Genomic DNA, 17,609 nt, shown 5'->3' with positions numbered 1-17,609 from the left:
GGCTGTGCCCCGGGGCCTGCTGGGAGTTGTAGTTCCCCTCTCCGGTGGCCGGGCGGTAGACCGGGCGTCCTGAGAACTACAAGTCCCAGGGAAGGCTGCGGGGCTTCTAGATCCTGCCTTCCAACCTTCTCCCTCTGCCGCGCCGACCCTCGCTGGGTTTGTCCCGCTTCCCCCAGCCCGCGCCGGGGACAGGGGCCCGCGGACCGCGGGGGAGAAGGTGGGTGCCGCAGCCCCCCCCCCCCCGGCGGGCTGGGGTGTCCCCGAGGAGCGGGATGCTTGCGGGGCTGGTGAGTCATGGGGCCCCCTCCCGGCCCTGGGCTCTGCAGCCGCGGGGACGGACTGGGAGCTCTGGGTCCCAGGCTGGTGCTGTGCCTTGTGGGAGACCGCGGTGCCCCGCAGCCCTGGACTAGCCCTTGGGATCGCCACAGCCCCGTGCCAGCCTTCGCTCCCCTCGCCCCCAGGAGAGTGTCCTCACCCCCCTCTCGCAGAAGGGGAAACTGAGGTGGAGCGACTGGCCCAGGGCCAGTGGCAGAGCTAGCGACTCCCAGCCCCTTGTGCGAACAAGGAGACAGCATTGCTGCTGGGTAATAGTAGCAGTTTGTAATGTGGAAAGGCAGCTTTAAGGCACTAGGGACCCCTAATTCCCTAATAACGCTAGTGCTTTGGGGTCCTTATACACATCCCCTTCTCAGTGACTGACTACCCAGTATGGACTGAAATGATGATTGGGGGACGTTAGCAACAGCTGCCTCCATATACCAAGCTATGGACCTGATTCTTCACCCACACCAGTTTTACCCCAGTGTAACACCATTTGAATTACTCTTGATTTACACCAGTCTGTGAGGAGAATCACACCTTACGTACAGGGTTCAGTTTGCTTTGCTTAGTACTGGACTGTGCCCAACTTTGGTGGTTAATAACATATAGGTACAGGCAGAGAGATGTTGTCCATGTATAGAACCAAGTGCACTTTTTGGTAAGGTTTAGTTTCTGATGACAACTGGCAGGTTAGCTTTGTTTTTTTGTTTGGTCATCAGTTAACACACAACTGCATCTCTCTCTCTAACTGCATTCATTGTAAAAAGAAAAGGAGTACTTGTGGCACCTTAGAGACTAACAAATTTATTAGAGCATAAGCTTTCGTGAGCTACAGCTCACTTCATCGGATGCATCTGGTGGAAAAAACAGAGGGGAGATTGATATACACACACAGAGAACATGAAACAATGGGTTTTTCATACACACTGTAAGGAGAGTGATCACTTAAGATAAGCCATCACCAGCAGCAGGGGGGGAAAGGAGGAAAACCTTTCATGGTGACAAGCAAGGTAGGCTATTTCCAGCAGTTAACAAGAATATCTGAGGAACAGTAGGGGGTGGGGTGGGGGGGAGAAATAACATGGGGAAATAGTTTTACTTTGTGTAATGACTCATCCATTCCCAGTCTCTATTCAAGCCTAAGTTAATTGTATCCAGTTTGCAAATTAATTCCAATTCAGCAGTCTCTCATTGGAGTCTGTTTTTGAAGCTTTTTTGTTGAAGGATAGCCACTCTTAGGTCTGGTTTCAGAGTAGCAGCCGTGTACTCCCAGCTATCTTCGAGACACCACCGATTTCCTGAGGAAACTACAGTCCATTGGTGATCTTCCTAAAAACACCATCCTAGCCACTATGGATGTAGAAGCCCTCTACACCAACATTCCACACAAAAATGGACTACAAGCCGTCAGGAACAGTATCCCCGATACTGTCACGGCTAACCTGGTGGCAGAACTTTGTGACTTTGTCCTGACCCATAACTATTTCACATTTGGTGACAATGTATACCTTCAAATCAGCGGCACTGCGATGGGTACCCGCATGGCCCCACAGTATGCCAACATTTTTATGGCTGACTTAGAACAACGCTTCCTCAGCTCTCATCTCCTAATGCCCCTACTCTACTTGTGCTACATTGATGACATCTTCTTCATCTGGACCCATGGAAAAGAAGCCCTTGAGGAATTCCACCATGATTTCAACAATTTCTATCCCACCATCAACCTCAGCCTGGACCAGTCCACACAAGAGATCCACTTCTTGGACACTACGGTGCTAATACGCGATGGTCACATAAACACCACCCTATATCGGAAACCTACTGACCGCTATTCCTACCTACATGCCTCTAGCTTTCATCCAGATCATACCACACGATCCATTGTCTACAGCCAAGCTCTACGATATAACCGCATTTGCTCCAACCCCTCAGACAGAGACAAACACCTACAAGATCTCTATCATGCATTCCTACAACTACAATACCCACCTGCTGAAGTGAAGAAACAGATTGAGAGAGCCAGAAGAGTACCCAGAAGTCACCTACTACAGGACAGGCCCAACAAAGAAAATAATAGAACCCCACTTGCCATCACCTTCAGCCCCCAACTAAAACCTCTCCAACGCATCATCAAGGATCTACAACCTATCCTGAAGGACGACCCATCCCTCTCACAGATCTTGGGAGACAGGCCAGTCCTTGCTTACAGACAGCCCCTCAATCTGAAGTAAATACTCACCAGCAACCACACACCACACAACAGAACCACTAACCCAGAAACCTATCCTTGCAACAAAGCCCGTTGCCAACTCTGTCCACATATCTATTCAGGGGACACCATCATAGGGCCTAATCACTTCAGCCATACTATCAGAGGCTCTTTCACCTGCACATCTACCAATGTGATATATGCCATCATGTGCCAGCAATGCCCCTCTGCCATGTACATTGGTCAAACTGGACAGTCTCTACGTAAAAGAATGAATGGACACAAATCAGACGTCAAGTATTATAACATTCAAAAACCAGTTGGAGAACACTTCAATCTCTCTGGTCACTCGATTGCAGACCGAAGAGTGGCTATCCTTCAACAAAAAAGCTTCAAAAACAGACTCCAACGAGAGACTGCTGAATTGGAATTAATTTGCAAACTGGATACAATTAACTTAGGCTTGAATAGAGACTGGGAATGGATGAGTCATTACACAAAGTAAAACTATTTCCCCATGTTATTTCTCCCCCCCACCCCACCCCCCACTGTTCCTCAGATATTCTTGTTAACTGCTGGAAATAGCCTACCTTGCTTGTCACCATGAAAGGTTTTCCTCCTTTCCCCGCCCTGCTGCTGGTGATAGCTTATCTTAAGTGATCACTCTCCTTACAGTGTGTATGATAAACCCATTGTTTCATGTTCTCTGTGTGTGTGTATATCAATCTCTCCTCTGTTTTTTCCTCCAAATGCATCCGATGAAGTGAGCTGTAGCTCACGAAAGCTTATGCTCTAATAAATTTGTTAGTCTCTAAGGTGCCACAAGTACTCCTTTTCTTTTTGCGAATACAGACTAACACGGCTGCTACTCTGAAACCTAAATAATTCATTTCTCTTGCTGGTGTATACATTGCAGACTGTCTGGTACCCTGAGATTTCTCTTAAACTACACATATTAAGCTCTCTTTAACTTTTCATTATAATCCAATGCCACCAGTTCACAGATGCCTGTTACTTTACTGCTCTGAATTTCTTCCAGTTGTGTTAAACTCCTCCTGGTGAGAAGACGCCCACAGCCTGTTACTTCTCTGTTCTACGAGACAATGCCTCTGCAGCCCAAAATGCTAGTGGTCTTTTTTCCCTCTGCCATAACACATTGTAGGTTCATGTCATGTAATGTTATCACCCCCTTTGTCTCTCTTAGCATGACTGCTTTTCATGGGTCTCTCTCCCAGTGAACACTCATATTTGTCCTCAGAGGTACTGACTTGCATTTTTTCCAGACTGAAATCTCACTTTGATACTTTCTAATCTGTTTGGTTGCCTCTCTCTCCTCACTCATTTGCAATTCCTCCCTATCTGGTATCATGCAGATTTCATTAACTTTCTCTAGACACCTTTCTCCATAGCATCAATGAAGATGTTCAACAGGACCAGACTTGTATCTTGTGGTATCTGACTAGGCACCTTCTCTGACCTGATAATATGCTGTTTTACTATTGTCCTTTGCTGGTCCTTTACCTAGTTTTAAGCCATATCATTCTGTTCTACCAAAGTTAATTTGAATGAATTTTGAGTAAGATTTTGTGGTCCACTGACACTTGTATAAAATGCTTTACAAGAATCCAACGAGATTGCATGTGCCACTTTCCCTTTCTGCATAAAGGTGCAATCTGACCCATGTAAGAAGGCCCTTGTGCTAATGAGGTGTCCTATTGAATTCAGTGTGACTCTGGCTGCATTGATGAGACTGATTGTTGACTGGCTGCATTTATCAGATTGCTTTTCTTGCTAGAATTAAGCTCCAATAATGCAGTCAGATTCATCTGGCAGTATGTACTTTTTGTAAGCCCATCCTACATGCAATCGCTTTAAACCATTTTGATTTGCTGTCTGCTATTATCTAGGGGGTTGAATGTGGTGTAATATGGCGGCCATCCCATCTGTGCATTGTTTAAATTCTCCTGCAAGAAAATCCCAATGGGGAGATTCATATATGTACCATTGATCCTACATGAAGCATTTCCACACTGGGGTTGGCAACAGCAGAGTAAAATTGATGCAAGACTAGGCGTTTTCACTCTGTTGCTCCTGCTGGATAGTGTAGTGCAAGAGCAGTGGAATGATCCACCCTCAGAGCAATCTGAGTTACACAGTTGGGAGAGAAGAGATGAGCTAATGTGCATCTTCCACTGGCTCAGCAACCTGCTGTTTCCCAAGCAGTAGAATGAAATTCATCAGTGTCGCATCAGTTTCACTCTGCTCCTGTTAGTGGTGATGTGATCCAAGGGTAGAGAGGGGAAGTGGGATATAGAGAAGGGGTGGAGGTGGGAGCACACAAAGATATGGGGAGGAAAAAGACAGAGGGGTAAGCAGTGAGGATCAAGGGTAGAAGATAGCTGGCATGGGATGTGAGATTTGTACAGACTGGGGCTGGCCTGGTGGTCTATGACAGCACTTCCATATTCAGGACCAAGCTTGCTCCCTGTGCCAATAAGGACTGTGACCACTGCAAGGGCTGGGGAGAAGAAGAGATGGGCCTTTTTGCAGCTACCTCAGGCCAACTGCAGCAGAGGGAGCTCCACTATCCATGACAAGCCCACCTTGACCAAGACCACATGACCTTTGGAAGAGGGAAAAGAGATGGGATGGGGCGGAGGAAGGGAGGAAAGGACAACTGACAGAAATAAAAAGGATATTTTTGGGGAGGAGTGGGAAAAAAAACACAAACAAGAAATGGGAAGAAACTCCAGCACAGAAAACACTGAGAAAAATAATGAAACAGCTTAATTTTAGGGGAAAGATGGGATCAAGGAGTCTGTCCTCCTGTAAGTACAGGACTTAGGCCTTTGATGGAGAATGTATTGGGTATTAAACTGATACTGCACTGATTTTAGTCAAAGGAATCTGGGAAATAAACTCTTTCCTCTGTAACGTTTGTAAACACTATTGCCAAGTCAAAAGCAGTAGGACTAGAAGAAAACTCCATGATATCAAAACAGATTAGAGACATTCAGGCCATTTTCTATCTAATAAGCTTTTCCCACAAACAGATTTTGATTTTGATTTGTTTTTGCTAAAGGAGGTCAATGTTCAGAAGAGTGCTCATAAAAACCCATCAAAGATGCCGTTTCAAAACTCATCAGAGTTAGCAGAACTGGAGTGAGCTCCTATGGTTTTTTTGTATTAGCAGATCGTGCATACCGTATGTCCTGGCTCTGTTCAGCAAAGAGGCTGCAGTTCAGTATTATAGCCTACAATGGGCACTACAGATAGCTCACGAAAGCTTATGCTCAAATAAATTTGTTAGTCTCTAAGGTGCCACAAGTACTCCTTTTCTTTTTGCGAATACAGACTAACACGGCTGCTACTCTGAATACAGATCCATTGCATGTCTCAGTCATTCTGTTCCAAGAGACATGCTGTCTAGTGACCTGAGCACAGGACTAGGAGTTGGGAGAGAAAGATTTCTGCTACTGAAATGCTGCTTGCCCAAGGTCACACAACTTAAACTTTCTCTGCCTCACTGTCCAAATAGCAAGTCTGAAAAATCAGGACACTTTTTTAGGGGGAGGGAGGGGAGAGGAGATATAGTGGCATATATAAGACAAAGCCCCGAATAGCAGAACATCTGGTCACCCAAGTGAAGATAATGCTATTTACTTGCCTCCCTGAGCTTAGTTACTGATTGTACTGTGAAGTGCTTCGAGATCCTTGAATGGCAGGGGCTATAGAAGGGCTAAATATACTGAAGTGAGATTCTGTACTGGTGTAACCCACTGTTCAGTGTGTGTTACGTGTCCCCACCCCACTCTTTTAGCCCCCATTCACAGAGGATAGTGAGTCTGTCACAGCCCCCAGCTACCAAGCCTGGCTCTTTAGCTCAAGCCTATAGAGACTCGTACTTTAGCTCGGGAGGTCTCAGGCTCCATCCCCAGCATGTCAGCCAAGACAGCTGTCCTCACATTGTACCCCAGCCTGTGCAGCACACATAGAGAAGAGGAGACAAAGGTGCTTTAAGACACCTTTGCACCTTCCCAGTTCTGGACTGGTGTGACCTAGGCAGCCTAGAGAGCTGCTCTAAATTTCAGCAGCCTTGCCTAGGCTAGCTGTGGCAGCTCCATGGTCTCTGCTATGGAATTTCCCCTCTACTTGATACACCACACGTTCTGGGCCTTGTCCAGGACAGACGACAGCTGTTCTCTGTCATGCCTGTCCTGATGGAATGCTCCCCCAGCTGGCTAAGGGGCCACAGCGGTGTATAGACAGTGGGGACAATCTCTCTCTACGTTTTTATCTAGAAGTCTTGAGCCCCTTTCTCAATCCAGTTGGACAGGCAGGGAGTTCTTTATTAAGGTGACTTGTCCCGTGGTAACCTGGGTTCCATATTTCATTGTCTGCAAAAATACATGACTGGACTGAATATTTTCTTTTGTCGCTGCTAAAATTAATTGTTGCTGTTTCTAAGGGTTTGTCTACATCGAGAGTTAGTGTGTGGCAAGATGAGGTATAATTCTAAAGCGCACTAGCCTGCCATGCAATAATTGACTCTGTGTACTAAAAGTTTCCTAGTGCACTTTAATCTGCTGCTGTTTGAAACCACAGTAGATCAAAGCACAAGATAGAATTTTTAGTGTGTGTCATCAGGGTCCACGTGGACAGTGAGTGTGTGGCTGGCTATTACACTGTAGATTTACAACCCAGCTTCCTGCACACTGTGGCCATATAGTCAAACCCCAAGTTGTGATGTGGTAAGTCTCTGCCTCAAAGAGAATCTAAGTGGCAAAGAGTCTGTGGCTCCTTATAGACTAATAGACGTATTGGAGCATAAGCTTTTGTGGATGAATACCCCCTTCGTCGGATGCATGTCACTTAGTTATCTGCACTTAGTTATCCTGGGTACATTTGCTGAGAATTGCTGCTGATCCAAGACTGAGTGCCATCTACCCACCTCACTTCCTTCATAAATATTACTGAATGGCAGTTAAGTCCTGCATTGGAAGTACTATATAAGAGCTAACTAATATTTATTATTACATTAGCTATGTGCATGATCCTGATAGTACAGGATGGGGCCCACACATCATGCCCCGGTGAGGAATTCAGCAAAGCAGCAGGTTAGATTGCTAAGTCATCCATTTCATCTGCCTTTAGTTAATGCTTACAGGAAAAGTGAGGCAAGAGGCCCATTTTCATTCTCAGCCTAGGGTCAGATGTGTTGGTCAATAATGTCAAGTCAGTAGTGTGTCCAGCAGCTAGCAACTAATTGTCATTTGCACTGGGGTTTTTGGTTGTCCTGGGCTGCCAGATAATCAGATTTGTCTTGTTTGTACAGCATTGCAAAGATAGGAAGCTTTATAAAGGAAACAAAAAGTGGAAACAAAAGCAGACATTGGGCCCATTGTATGCAAATTCAATTTTACAAGACAACTTGCTACAGAGTGCAAAAAAAAAAAAATCTAAAAACTTAATCCACTTTGGGGTTTTTAAAATATTTTCATGTTTTAGTCAATCCAGAAATCTTTTTTAAATGAATCCAGTGTGTGCAAAAATTATGATATCCTGGGAGACCGATATGCTGTATTTGGGATATAGCTGTTCTTCATATGGACTTGGAAATAACTATCTTCAAGGATGAAAGAGCAGATTAGTTTCCATTCAGTCTTTGGCCCCTTCCACTCAGACTAACAACAAAGGGGCCAGTTATGTTATGTCCATTGGAACTGGACTGAGAGACCCTCCCCATCCCTCATATTATATAGGGTACCAAACAGCCTTTGTGTCAATATAAACATGGGTTGGATTTGAACCAGGACCTAGAGAAAAAAGGCTCTATATCCTATCGCTAATTATCTGAACCAGCCACCTTCACTTTATAATTCTTGGTTTCAGAGTAGCAGCCATGTTAGTCTGTATTCGCAAAAAGAAAAGGAGTACTTGTGGCACCTTAGAGACTAACAAATTTATTAGAGCATAAGCTTTCGTGAGCTACAGCTCACTTCAATGCATCCGATGAAGCGAGCTGTAGCTCACGAAAGCTTATGCTCTAGTAAATTTGTTAGTCTCTAAGGTGCCACAAGTACTCCTTTTCTTTTTATAATTCTTGACACTTAATGGTGCCAAAGTGAAGATTGTCCCACAAACTGAGTGAAAACATCACACTTTTCTCTTTCCAACTAGTCAGGACCTGCAAGGAGGGTGAGAAATGTGGTGGTAACACAAAGGAATAGGCTTGTTCTCCGTGTTCCATATAGTAGGATATGGTGATTTTATTCTCTGATTGATTAAACTTTAAAAAGAAAACAAAAAAACCCCATTCATCCTGGACAGATCTCTGGAATGTCACATTTCATTCATAACAATTTTTTACAGCCAGAGTATCAGTTCTTGGAAAAACACATAGCTGTCAATTGAACTGCAGAGCCAAGGTAGGCCACCCCCTCATATAATTTTGACTCATCTACTTGCTCTAGAATATAGATAGAATTCTTCATGAGCAGTGGACTATGGTGACGCTTCAGTGGAGAGCAGGGTTTAAGGTTGGGGAAAAAATAGTTTTATCCTAGGAACTAATTTTTTTTTCACAAAACATTCCAGTGTAGCTAATAATGGGAATGTGCCACAGGTACTGTGGGGTTTGTAGTGAAGTGTCTGTCTACATGCAGGAGTTCTTCTTGCCCAACTTTATTAAATACATGTGGGGCTGGTACTAAAGCTCAAGGCCTTCATCTCGAGCTATACACAGGCATCTAACTAGTGATCTTATACGCAAAGAGCTCCGCAGGCTCAGAGAGCTGCTATGTGCTCAAGCAGATCTGATTCCATCCATCCATTAATGGGTTAATGTACATCACGGGTTAAAGGAATGTCAGGTATGAGGAGGAAGGCTATACTTGTGGTTTAGACAAAAGGCTAGGAATTGGATCTGGGCTTTTGCAATGGCTTCCTCTGTGATCTTCGGTAAGTTGCTTAGATCAAAATTTAAGTGTCTATTAATGAGGGGTTTCAGAGTAGCAGCCGTGTTAGTCTGTATTTGCAAAAAGAAAAGCAGTACTTGTGGCACCTTAGAGACTCACAAATTTATTTGAGCATAAGCTTTCGTGAGCTACAGCTCACTTCATCGGATGCATCCAGTGGAAAATACAGTGGGGAGATTTATATACATAGAGAACGTGAAACAGTGGGTGTTACCATATACACTGTAACCAGAGTGATCACTTAAGGTGAGCTATTACCAGCAGGAGAGCGGGGGGGGAGGGGAGGGAACCTTTTGTAGTGATAATCAAGTTGGGCCATTTCCAGCAGTTGACAAGAATGTCTGAGGAACAGGGGGGGGGAATGTTTAACCTTCCCCCCCACCCCACTGTTCCTCAGACGTTCTTGACAACTGCTGGAAATGGCCCACCTTGATTATCACTACAAAAGGTTTTCCTCTCCCCCCACCCCCGCTCTCCTGCTGGTAATAGCTCATCTTAAGCGATCACTCTCCTTACAGTGTGTATGGTAATACCCATTGTTTCATGTTCTCTGTGTGTGTATATAAATCTCTCCACTGTATTTTCCACTGAATGCATCCGAGGAAGTGAGCTGTAGCTCACGAAAGCTTATGCTCAAATAAATTTGTTAGTCTCTAAGGTGCCACAAGTACTCCTTTTCTTTTAATGAGGGGTGTCTCCCTTCTTGGGTGCTCAGCTTCAGATACCTAACACCTTATCTTAATCAGAGGTGCTGAATGCCGGCTGCCCCTGTTGAAGTAATGCGTGCACAGTGGTTCTCCAAAACCAGGCTGAGTCTTGAGTTGAGCACACATACATTTTAAAATCGAGGCTTTAGTCGCTCTGTGCCTCAGTTTCCTCCTCTGTAAAATGGTGATCACAATCACCTGTCTCACAAGGGTATTGTGAACCTTAACTTACAAATGTCTGCAAGTGCTTAGAGATCCTTGGAGGAAAGGAGAGATGAGCACAGTTACTGTCTTTGGTATTAGCCAGTGGAGAATTGATTTTACAGTATAAGATCACGTTGTTGCTATGTGTATTAATATGACTACAGAGCCAATAATGGTGGCACAGTATCTCTCATTATTCCATATCTAATTACTGAAATGCCTCCACTCAAAGTGTATTCTACAGGGAGCAATTTGGCAGCTGTCTATGGAATGACCATACATATTGCAGCATGAGCTTATAGAAGACAGCTACCTTGTATCTCTGGATAGGAGGGGGAGCCATTGATTAGACTGGACTGTGAACCCCCAGCTAGAAGGAACATGAAACTGAGGAAAGGAAACAGTAGGTTGAGCACCAGATCCTCAACTGCTGAAAATCCATATATCCTCATTGACTGCAGTGGAGCTGTGCTGGGTTACATTAGTTGGAGATATGGTCCGGAATGTTTCTGAGCGGTGAAACCTCTTAGACTGGGATAGTAGTGAACCTTGAAGAACTGGAGAGCCACTTAATTATTGCATGGAGCTGTCGACAGCCATATGTGTTTGGCAGCACAACATCCTGACTGTGCATTGCGACATTTGTGTGATTAGGACTTGTCATCATTGCACACTTGTGTAACATGGTGAAGACAATACAAAGCAGTGTTGTGATGTTCTGCTATGGTAACTTTTGTGGTTCTGGTAACACCCTTGCACTCTAAATGGAGCACATGCAGGGAACACCAAAGATATGCAAGTTTCCTGATCTCTTATTTCTTATGCACCCCAAACTTCTGTATGGCTCAGTGGAAGTTTTGGGTGCATGAGGGATATGGGATTGGGTGGACCCAGGATGAAAATCTGGCCCTACTGAAGTCAGTGGGGCCAGGATTTTACCCTCATTTTGGATGGGAAGTGATGGAAGCACCTCACTTAAGACCGTTATTAAAATGAACTGGACAAAGCCCTTCTGAATGTCTGTTGGGAGCCAGAACAAAATTGTCTTTTTCTCCCATATGTCCAAGATAACCTCTAAAACTTTACCCATCTCTAACTTCTGTGGTTTTCATAATGATATAGACATAGAAATAGATATATATCCTTGTACATCAAGGATGTTCCCCAAAGTGGCTGTTCTGAACCCCTAAACGTGTTGTCTTGTTTTCCCCCCCAGTATTATTCCCAGCATCGTGACTTTTTCAACATGTCAGAACCTATAACTCTCAATGTTGGAGGAAAACTGTACACCACTTCCCTGTCTACCCTGACTAGTTTTCCAGACTCCATGCTGGGTGCCATGTTCAGTGGAAAGATGCCAACCAAGAGCGATAGCCAAGGCAACTGCTTCATTGACAGAGATGGCAAAGTGTTCCGCTACATCCTGAACTTCTTGAGAACTTCCCACCTGGACCTCCCTGAAGACTTCCAGGAAATGGGCTTGCTACGACGGGAGGCAGATTTTTATCAGGTCCAGCCGCTGATTGAAGCGTTGCAAGAGAAGGAGGTGGAGCTCTCCAAAGCTGAGAAGAACGCCATGCTCAACATCACCTTGGATCAGAGGACACAGACAGTTCATTTCACTGTTCGGGAAGCGCCCCAGATCTACAGCCTGTCTTCCTCCAACATGGAAGTATTTAGTGCCCACATATTCAGCACGTCATCTCTATTCTTGAAGCTCCTGGGTTCCAGACTTTACTATTGCTTCAATGGCAACCTGTCTTCAATATCCAGCTACCTGCAGGACCCCAACCACTTGACCTTGGATTGGGTCGCGACTGTGGAAGGCCTGCCAGAAGAGGAGTATACTAGACAGAACTTAAAGAGACTTTGGGTGGTACCAGCTAATAAGCAAATTAATAGCTTCCAGGTATTTGTAGAAGAGGTGCTAAAAATAGCCATGAGTGATGGATTTTGTGTGGATTCCTCCCACCCGCATGCCTCTGATTTCATGAATAATAAGATTATTCGACTAATTCGGTACAAGTAGAAATAGCCTTTTGTTATGGTATCAGAATAGACATAACCAAACACAGTGTTTCATTTTAAGACCCACTTCAAGACACTGTAACAAACAGCCTAATATAAAATCATGTGATAATGTGTACTAAGAATCACTACCTGTGAGTTGATTTTCCTATACTGAATTTACCAATGACCTTTCAGAATATGTCTGTAGTCTAGATGGATGGAATGTTGTCTGTTGGCTTGAGCAGGGTCTAGGAATTAAGGAGTCCTGGGTTCCATTTCTGCCTCCGCCACTGACTTGCTGTGTGATTGAGGGCAGGTCACTTAACTTCTCTCTGACTCCATGTTCCCACTGGAAAACAGGGATAATAATACTTAACCTACTTCAAAAGAATTCTGTGAGGCTTAAATAATGAGGTTTACAGATTGCCTTGAGATTATCCAGTGCAGTGTTATAAAGCTGCAGAGTTGTAAATGCACTGGATTTGATTCTCCACCATGTTGCACACTGTGTAGACAGGTTTCAGAGTAGCAGCCAATTATACCTGGCCAGAGAGGATGTAGAATGCTACCAGGTCAGCAGGATAGAGATTTCACACACACTTTTACACAGGTATAAATGACCATGAAAGGAAGCAGAGAATCTGGCTTAGAGTGTTTAAACTGAAGTCTTCTTTTCCCTGTAATGAAGCCTCAGTCCTATTCTTCTATTGGAGTAGCCATGTTTGCACTGGGCAATTTGTATCACAAATGACGAAGGATGCCATGGCAGAAAGAATAATGCTGTATACGTGGGTTTTGTTTAAACATGCTGTGGATACACTTAAACCCTTACTAATTATGCTCTAATGCATTAAAGATAACTAGATTTGATCTTTCTCATAATGGCATGTGTGTCTGGAGGATACTGTTGAAAACATTTTTTGTTCTAAGAAAAGGAATACTTGTGGCACCTTAGAGACTAACAAATTTATTTGAGCATAAGCTTTCGTGAGCTACAGCTCACTTCATCGGATGCATTTGGTGGCCACCAAATGCATCCGATGTAGTGAGCTGTAGCTCATGAAAGCTTATGCTCAAATAAATTTGTTAGTCTCTAAGATGCCACAAGTACTCCTTTTCTTTTTACGAATACAGACTAACACGGCCGCTACTCTGAAACCTGCCATTTTTTGTTCTGGAGACAATTAAGAAGATAGAGAGTGTCAGCCTCAAATGTCTTCTAAATAGTTTGAACCACATCTACCCATACTTCACAGCTTCTCTTTGGGCACATGCTCCCCAAGGGAGATGGGTAATGAAGCATTAAGGGCTGAACGAAACATAGTTAAACCATCCCTTCTATAAGATTATGCATGATGTTTTCTAATTACTTTTCTTCAGTAAAGACCAGGGGCCTAATTCTCCTTTGCCTTGCACCTTGTGGATACGGGGAAAGCAGTGGACGTGTTGTTTCTTGACTTTAGCAAAGCTTTTGACACGGTGTTCCACAGTATTCTTGCGAGCAATTTAAAGAAGTATGGGCTGGATGAATGGACTATAACGTGGATAGAAAGTTGGCTAGATTGTCGGGCTCAACGGGTAGTGATCAATGGCTCCATGTCTAGTTGGCAGCCAGTATCAAGTGGAGTGCCCCAAGGGTTGGTCCTCGGGCCGGTTTTGTTCAATATCTTCATAAATGATCTGGAGGATGGTGTGGATTGCACCCTCAGCAAGTTTGCAGATGACACTAAACTGGGAGGAGAGGTAGATATGCTGAAGGGTAGGGATAGGATACAGAGGGACCTAGACAAATTAGAGGATTGGGCCAAAAGAAATCTGATGAGGTTCAACAAGGACAAGTGCAGAGTCCTGCACTTAGAATGGAAGAATCCCATGCACCGCTACAGACTAGGGACCGAATGGCTAGACAGCAGTTCTGCAGAAAAGGACCTAGGGGGTACAGTGGACGAGAAGCTGGATATGAGTCAACAGTGTGCCGTTGTTGCCAAGAAGGCCAATGGCTTTTTGGGATGTATAAGTAGAGGCATTGCCAGCAGATTGAGGGATGTGATCATTCCCCTCTATTCGACATTGGTGAGGCCTCATCTGGAGTACTGTGTCCAGTTTTGGGCCCCACACTACAAGAAGGATGTGGAAAAATTGAAAAACGTCCAGCGGAGGGCAACAAAAATGATTAGGGGACTGGAACACATGACTTATGAGGAGAGGCTGAGGGAACTGGGATTGTTTAGTTGGCGGAAGAGAAGAATGAGGGGGGATTTGATAGCTGCTTTCAACTACCTGAAAGGGAGTTCCAAAGAGGATGGATCAAGATTGTTCTCAGTGGTAGCAGATGACAGAACGAGGAGTAATGGTCTCAAGTTGCAGTGGGGGAGGTTTAGGTTGGACATTAGGAAAAACTTTTTCACTAGGAGGGTGGTGAAACACTGGAATGCATTACCTAGAGATTCCACCACCTCCCCTTCCTTAGAAGTTTTTAAGGTCAGGCTTGACAAAGCCCTGGCTGGGATGATTTAGGTGTGGATTGGTCCTGCTTTGAGCAGGGGGTTGAACTAGATGACCTCCTGAGGTCCCTTCCAACCCTGATATTCTACGATTCTATTTTCCTTGTTGAGCCTGTCCTATAATAGGTGACTTCTGGGTACCCATCTCACTCAGTCAGTCTGTTTCCTCACTTCCACAGGTGGGTATTGTAGTTTTAAGAATGCTTGATAAAGATCTTGTAGGTGTTTGTCTCTGTCTGACGGATTAGAGCAAATTTGGTTGTATCTTAGGGCTTGGCATGTAGACAATGGATCTTGTGATGTGTCCTGGATGGAAGCTGGAGGCATGTAAGTAAGTATAGTAGTCAGTAGGTTTCTGGTATAGGGTGGTGTTTATGTGACCATCACTTATTTGTACTGTAGTGTCCAGGAAGTGGATCTCTTGTGTGGACTGGTCCACCCTGATTGAATTGTCCTTTCAGCACTGGTTCTCCACTTGTAAGGTAGCTCCCTTCTCTTCATGTGTCAGTATATTTACACCTGCATCTGTAATTTTCACTTCATGCATCTGAAGAAGTGGGTTTTTTACCCACGAAAGCTTATGCCCAAATAAATCTGTTAGTCTTTAAGGTGCCAGTGGACTCCTTGTTGTTTTTGTGGATACAGACTAACACAGCTACCCCTCTGCTTCTTGGGAAGAACTCCCTGATGGCTCCTATCCTAGACAACATTAGGAGTGGAGTGGTGTGATATATCCAGGGATTCTAAAGTAAGCTATGAGTCTAGGAATGGGCTGCTGGGCACTTTGTCCCCTATTTTCTTGCTTCTGGCTTTAGGATTTTCTAGTTGGCCAGAATTTGTCCCAGATTTGTTAAGAGAGCTATGCTTTTGACTTACTGCTTTCTGAAAAATATCATAATCTGTTTTATTTCCTCTAACTCTTACGGAGTTTATTGTGCATTTTAATTTTAAACTTTTTTCTGACTATAGCTATTTTCTGAATAATGTTACTAAAAGTGTATTTTAAAAATAAGTAAATAAAATGTAACAAGTGGTGCACCAGATTCAGTGAGGGACATAAATTTGTTTGCAAATGAAAATGTCATGGTGTTTTCTGAAGTTGTAGCTTATTTCCCCCTCTCTAGGACTTTACATAGTACATTATCAAAATACTACCACCCAGGAGGCACTAGTGCTGAGAGCTGCACTAGGGAATTCTGCAATACCTATCCAGAAGGCAATGCAACCAAACTGGTTTCGAATAATCCTAGTGTGGACATGAAGCAGAAGCACAAGCCATTTTAAACCCTAGGCTGTAATCTAGGCTAGTATGGATGCATTTGACCCTTCAAGGTTTGATCCATTATACTGTAAGCAATTCTGTCCTCTAGCACTGATTCCTGCAAAGATACTGCAACAGTGCTATTCAACCCATGGCTCTTCACAGTCCCTAAATTTGAACAACCACCTATTGTTGATGTAGCAGTTGCACTGAAGGAAAAGAAGTCAATTTAAATACTATTTATATGATTTTCACCCACTAGGTGCTTTCTAAACGTGTAATAAGATGGTTCCCTGCTCCAGAGAGCTCACAAGATGACATGCAAGTGTCACCTTCACACAAACACAGCTAGCCCTGTAACAGTTGCCAATTTCTTGTAGGCCTGCAAACCTATAAAAAACATCTCACAGGCACCTAGGGCATTAGTTGTGCCAATCAGTTGGGGCTGAGCTAAAGAATTTATTCCCAGGAGTTGCAACTAAACAGTTGTATTCCTTAGTGGTTTCTTTCTAATGATGACAGGAAGCCGTAAGTATTGCAGCGGCAGTGAGTTCACACATAAATGGTTCTAGGCATACAGGATATTATCTGGGTGGGAAAAGGGCTGTTTTTTCCACCAGCTCGGGGGAAGGAGCCTGCTGCTCTCCTGCCCAGTTCAGCTCATCATTTTCCTGTAGAGCCTGCGCTGCTGCTGGGAAGGGCAATCACTGGAATTCTGGAGGCAGCTGCATATTAATCCTTATTAATGCAGCCTTGCAAAATTGTCCTTTAAGAGTACTGATAGCAGGTAAAATATGATTCATTCTCTCTCCCTTTCCCAGGGGGGAGTGATTATGATAGGGGAAGAGAAAACTAATTAGTTTTTAGTCCAATAGGCAAGTAGAATTTTGCAAAGGTGTAATAATTATTAGCACTTACAAGACTCCCTAATCACAGCAGGATGTGTTTATGGGTGTGGTCAAACTACATAGCTGCTGCCCACCTCTAAGGGTTGCAGGCCTAACACTTCATGGCTGAAATCCTTTCCTATCTCACCCTAATCTAAGTCAAGACAGTACTTGGGTGCAGTGATGAGCTGCCAAAAGCTGAAGAAGTGGTTCCTTCAGTCGCTTCGGGTCTGCGGCAGCAGATCCTTCAGTCGCTCGGGGTCTTCAGCGGCGCTGAATGACCTGCCCCCGAAGTGCCGCCCAGCAAGCGAGGGACCCACCGCCAAAGACCCGGAGTGCTGCCGGGTGAGTAAAAATTACAAAGGGATTCTCAGGGGAGCCTCCCCAGCCAACAGCTCAGGCGGGGCGGACAGGCCAGGCCCCCCGGGCCGGAGTTTGCCCACCCCTTTAACAACTGGTTCTAAACCGGCTTCAAAATTTAACAACCGGGTCGTGGGAACCGGCTCCAGCTCACCACGGCTTGAGTGGG

General features: G+C 44.5%; 1 protein-coding gene across 4 annotated transcripts; it reads left to right on the top strand.

Moving 5' to 3' along the window:
• Positions 1-83: 83 nt before the first annotated feature.
• On the top strand, positions 84-13,342 carry KCTD21 (potassium channel tetramerization domain containing 21). Of its 4 annotated transcripts, none has more exons than XM_038412218.2 (2): positions 84-217; positions 11,635-13,342. In XM_038412218.2, the coding sequence occupies exon 2, from the start codon at positions 11,665-11,667 to the stop codon at positions 12,445-12,447; it is 783 nt and encodes a 260-aa protein (XP_038268146.1). In that variant the 5' UTR covers positions 84-217; positions 11,635-11,664; the 3' UTR covers positions 12,448-13,342. The 4 variants fall into 4 exon arrangements, with proteins under 4 accessions (XP_038268146.1, XP_038268137.1, XP_043360020.1 ...); XM_038412209.2 differs by having other exon boundaries at positions 153-287; XM_043504085.1 differs by lacking the exon at positions 84-217 and adding an exon at positions 296-461.
• Positions 13,343-17,609: the final 4,267 nt, after the last annotated feature.

This window comes from Dermochelys coriacea, chromosome 1, assembly GCF_009764565.3.
Source record: "Dermochelys coriacea isolate rDerCor1 chromosome 1, rDerCor1.pri.v4, whole genome shotgun sequence".
Taxonomy (NCBI): Eukaryota; Metazoa; Chordata; order Testudines; family Dermochelyidae; genus Dermochelys; species Dermochelys coriacea.
This window is presented reverse-complemented; position numbering and strand designations above follow the sequence as displayed.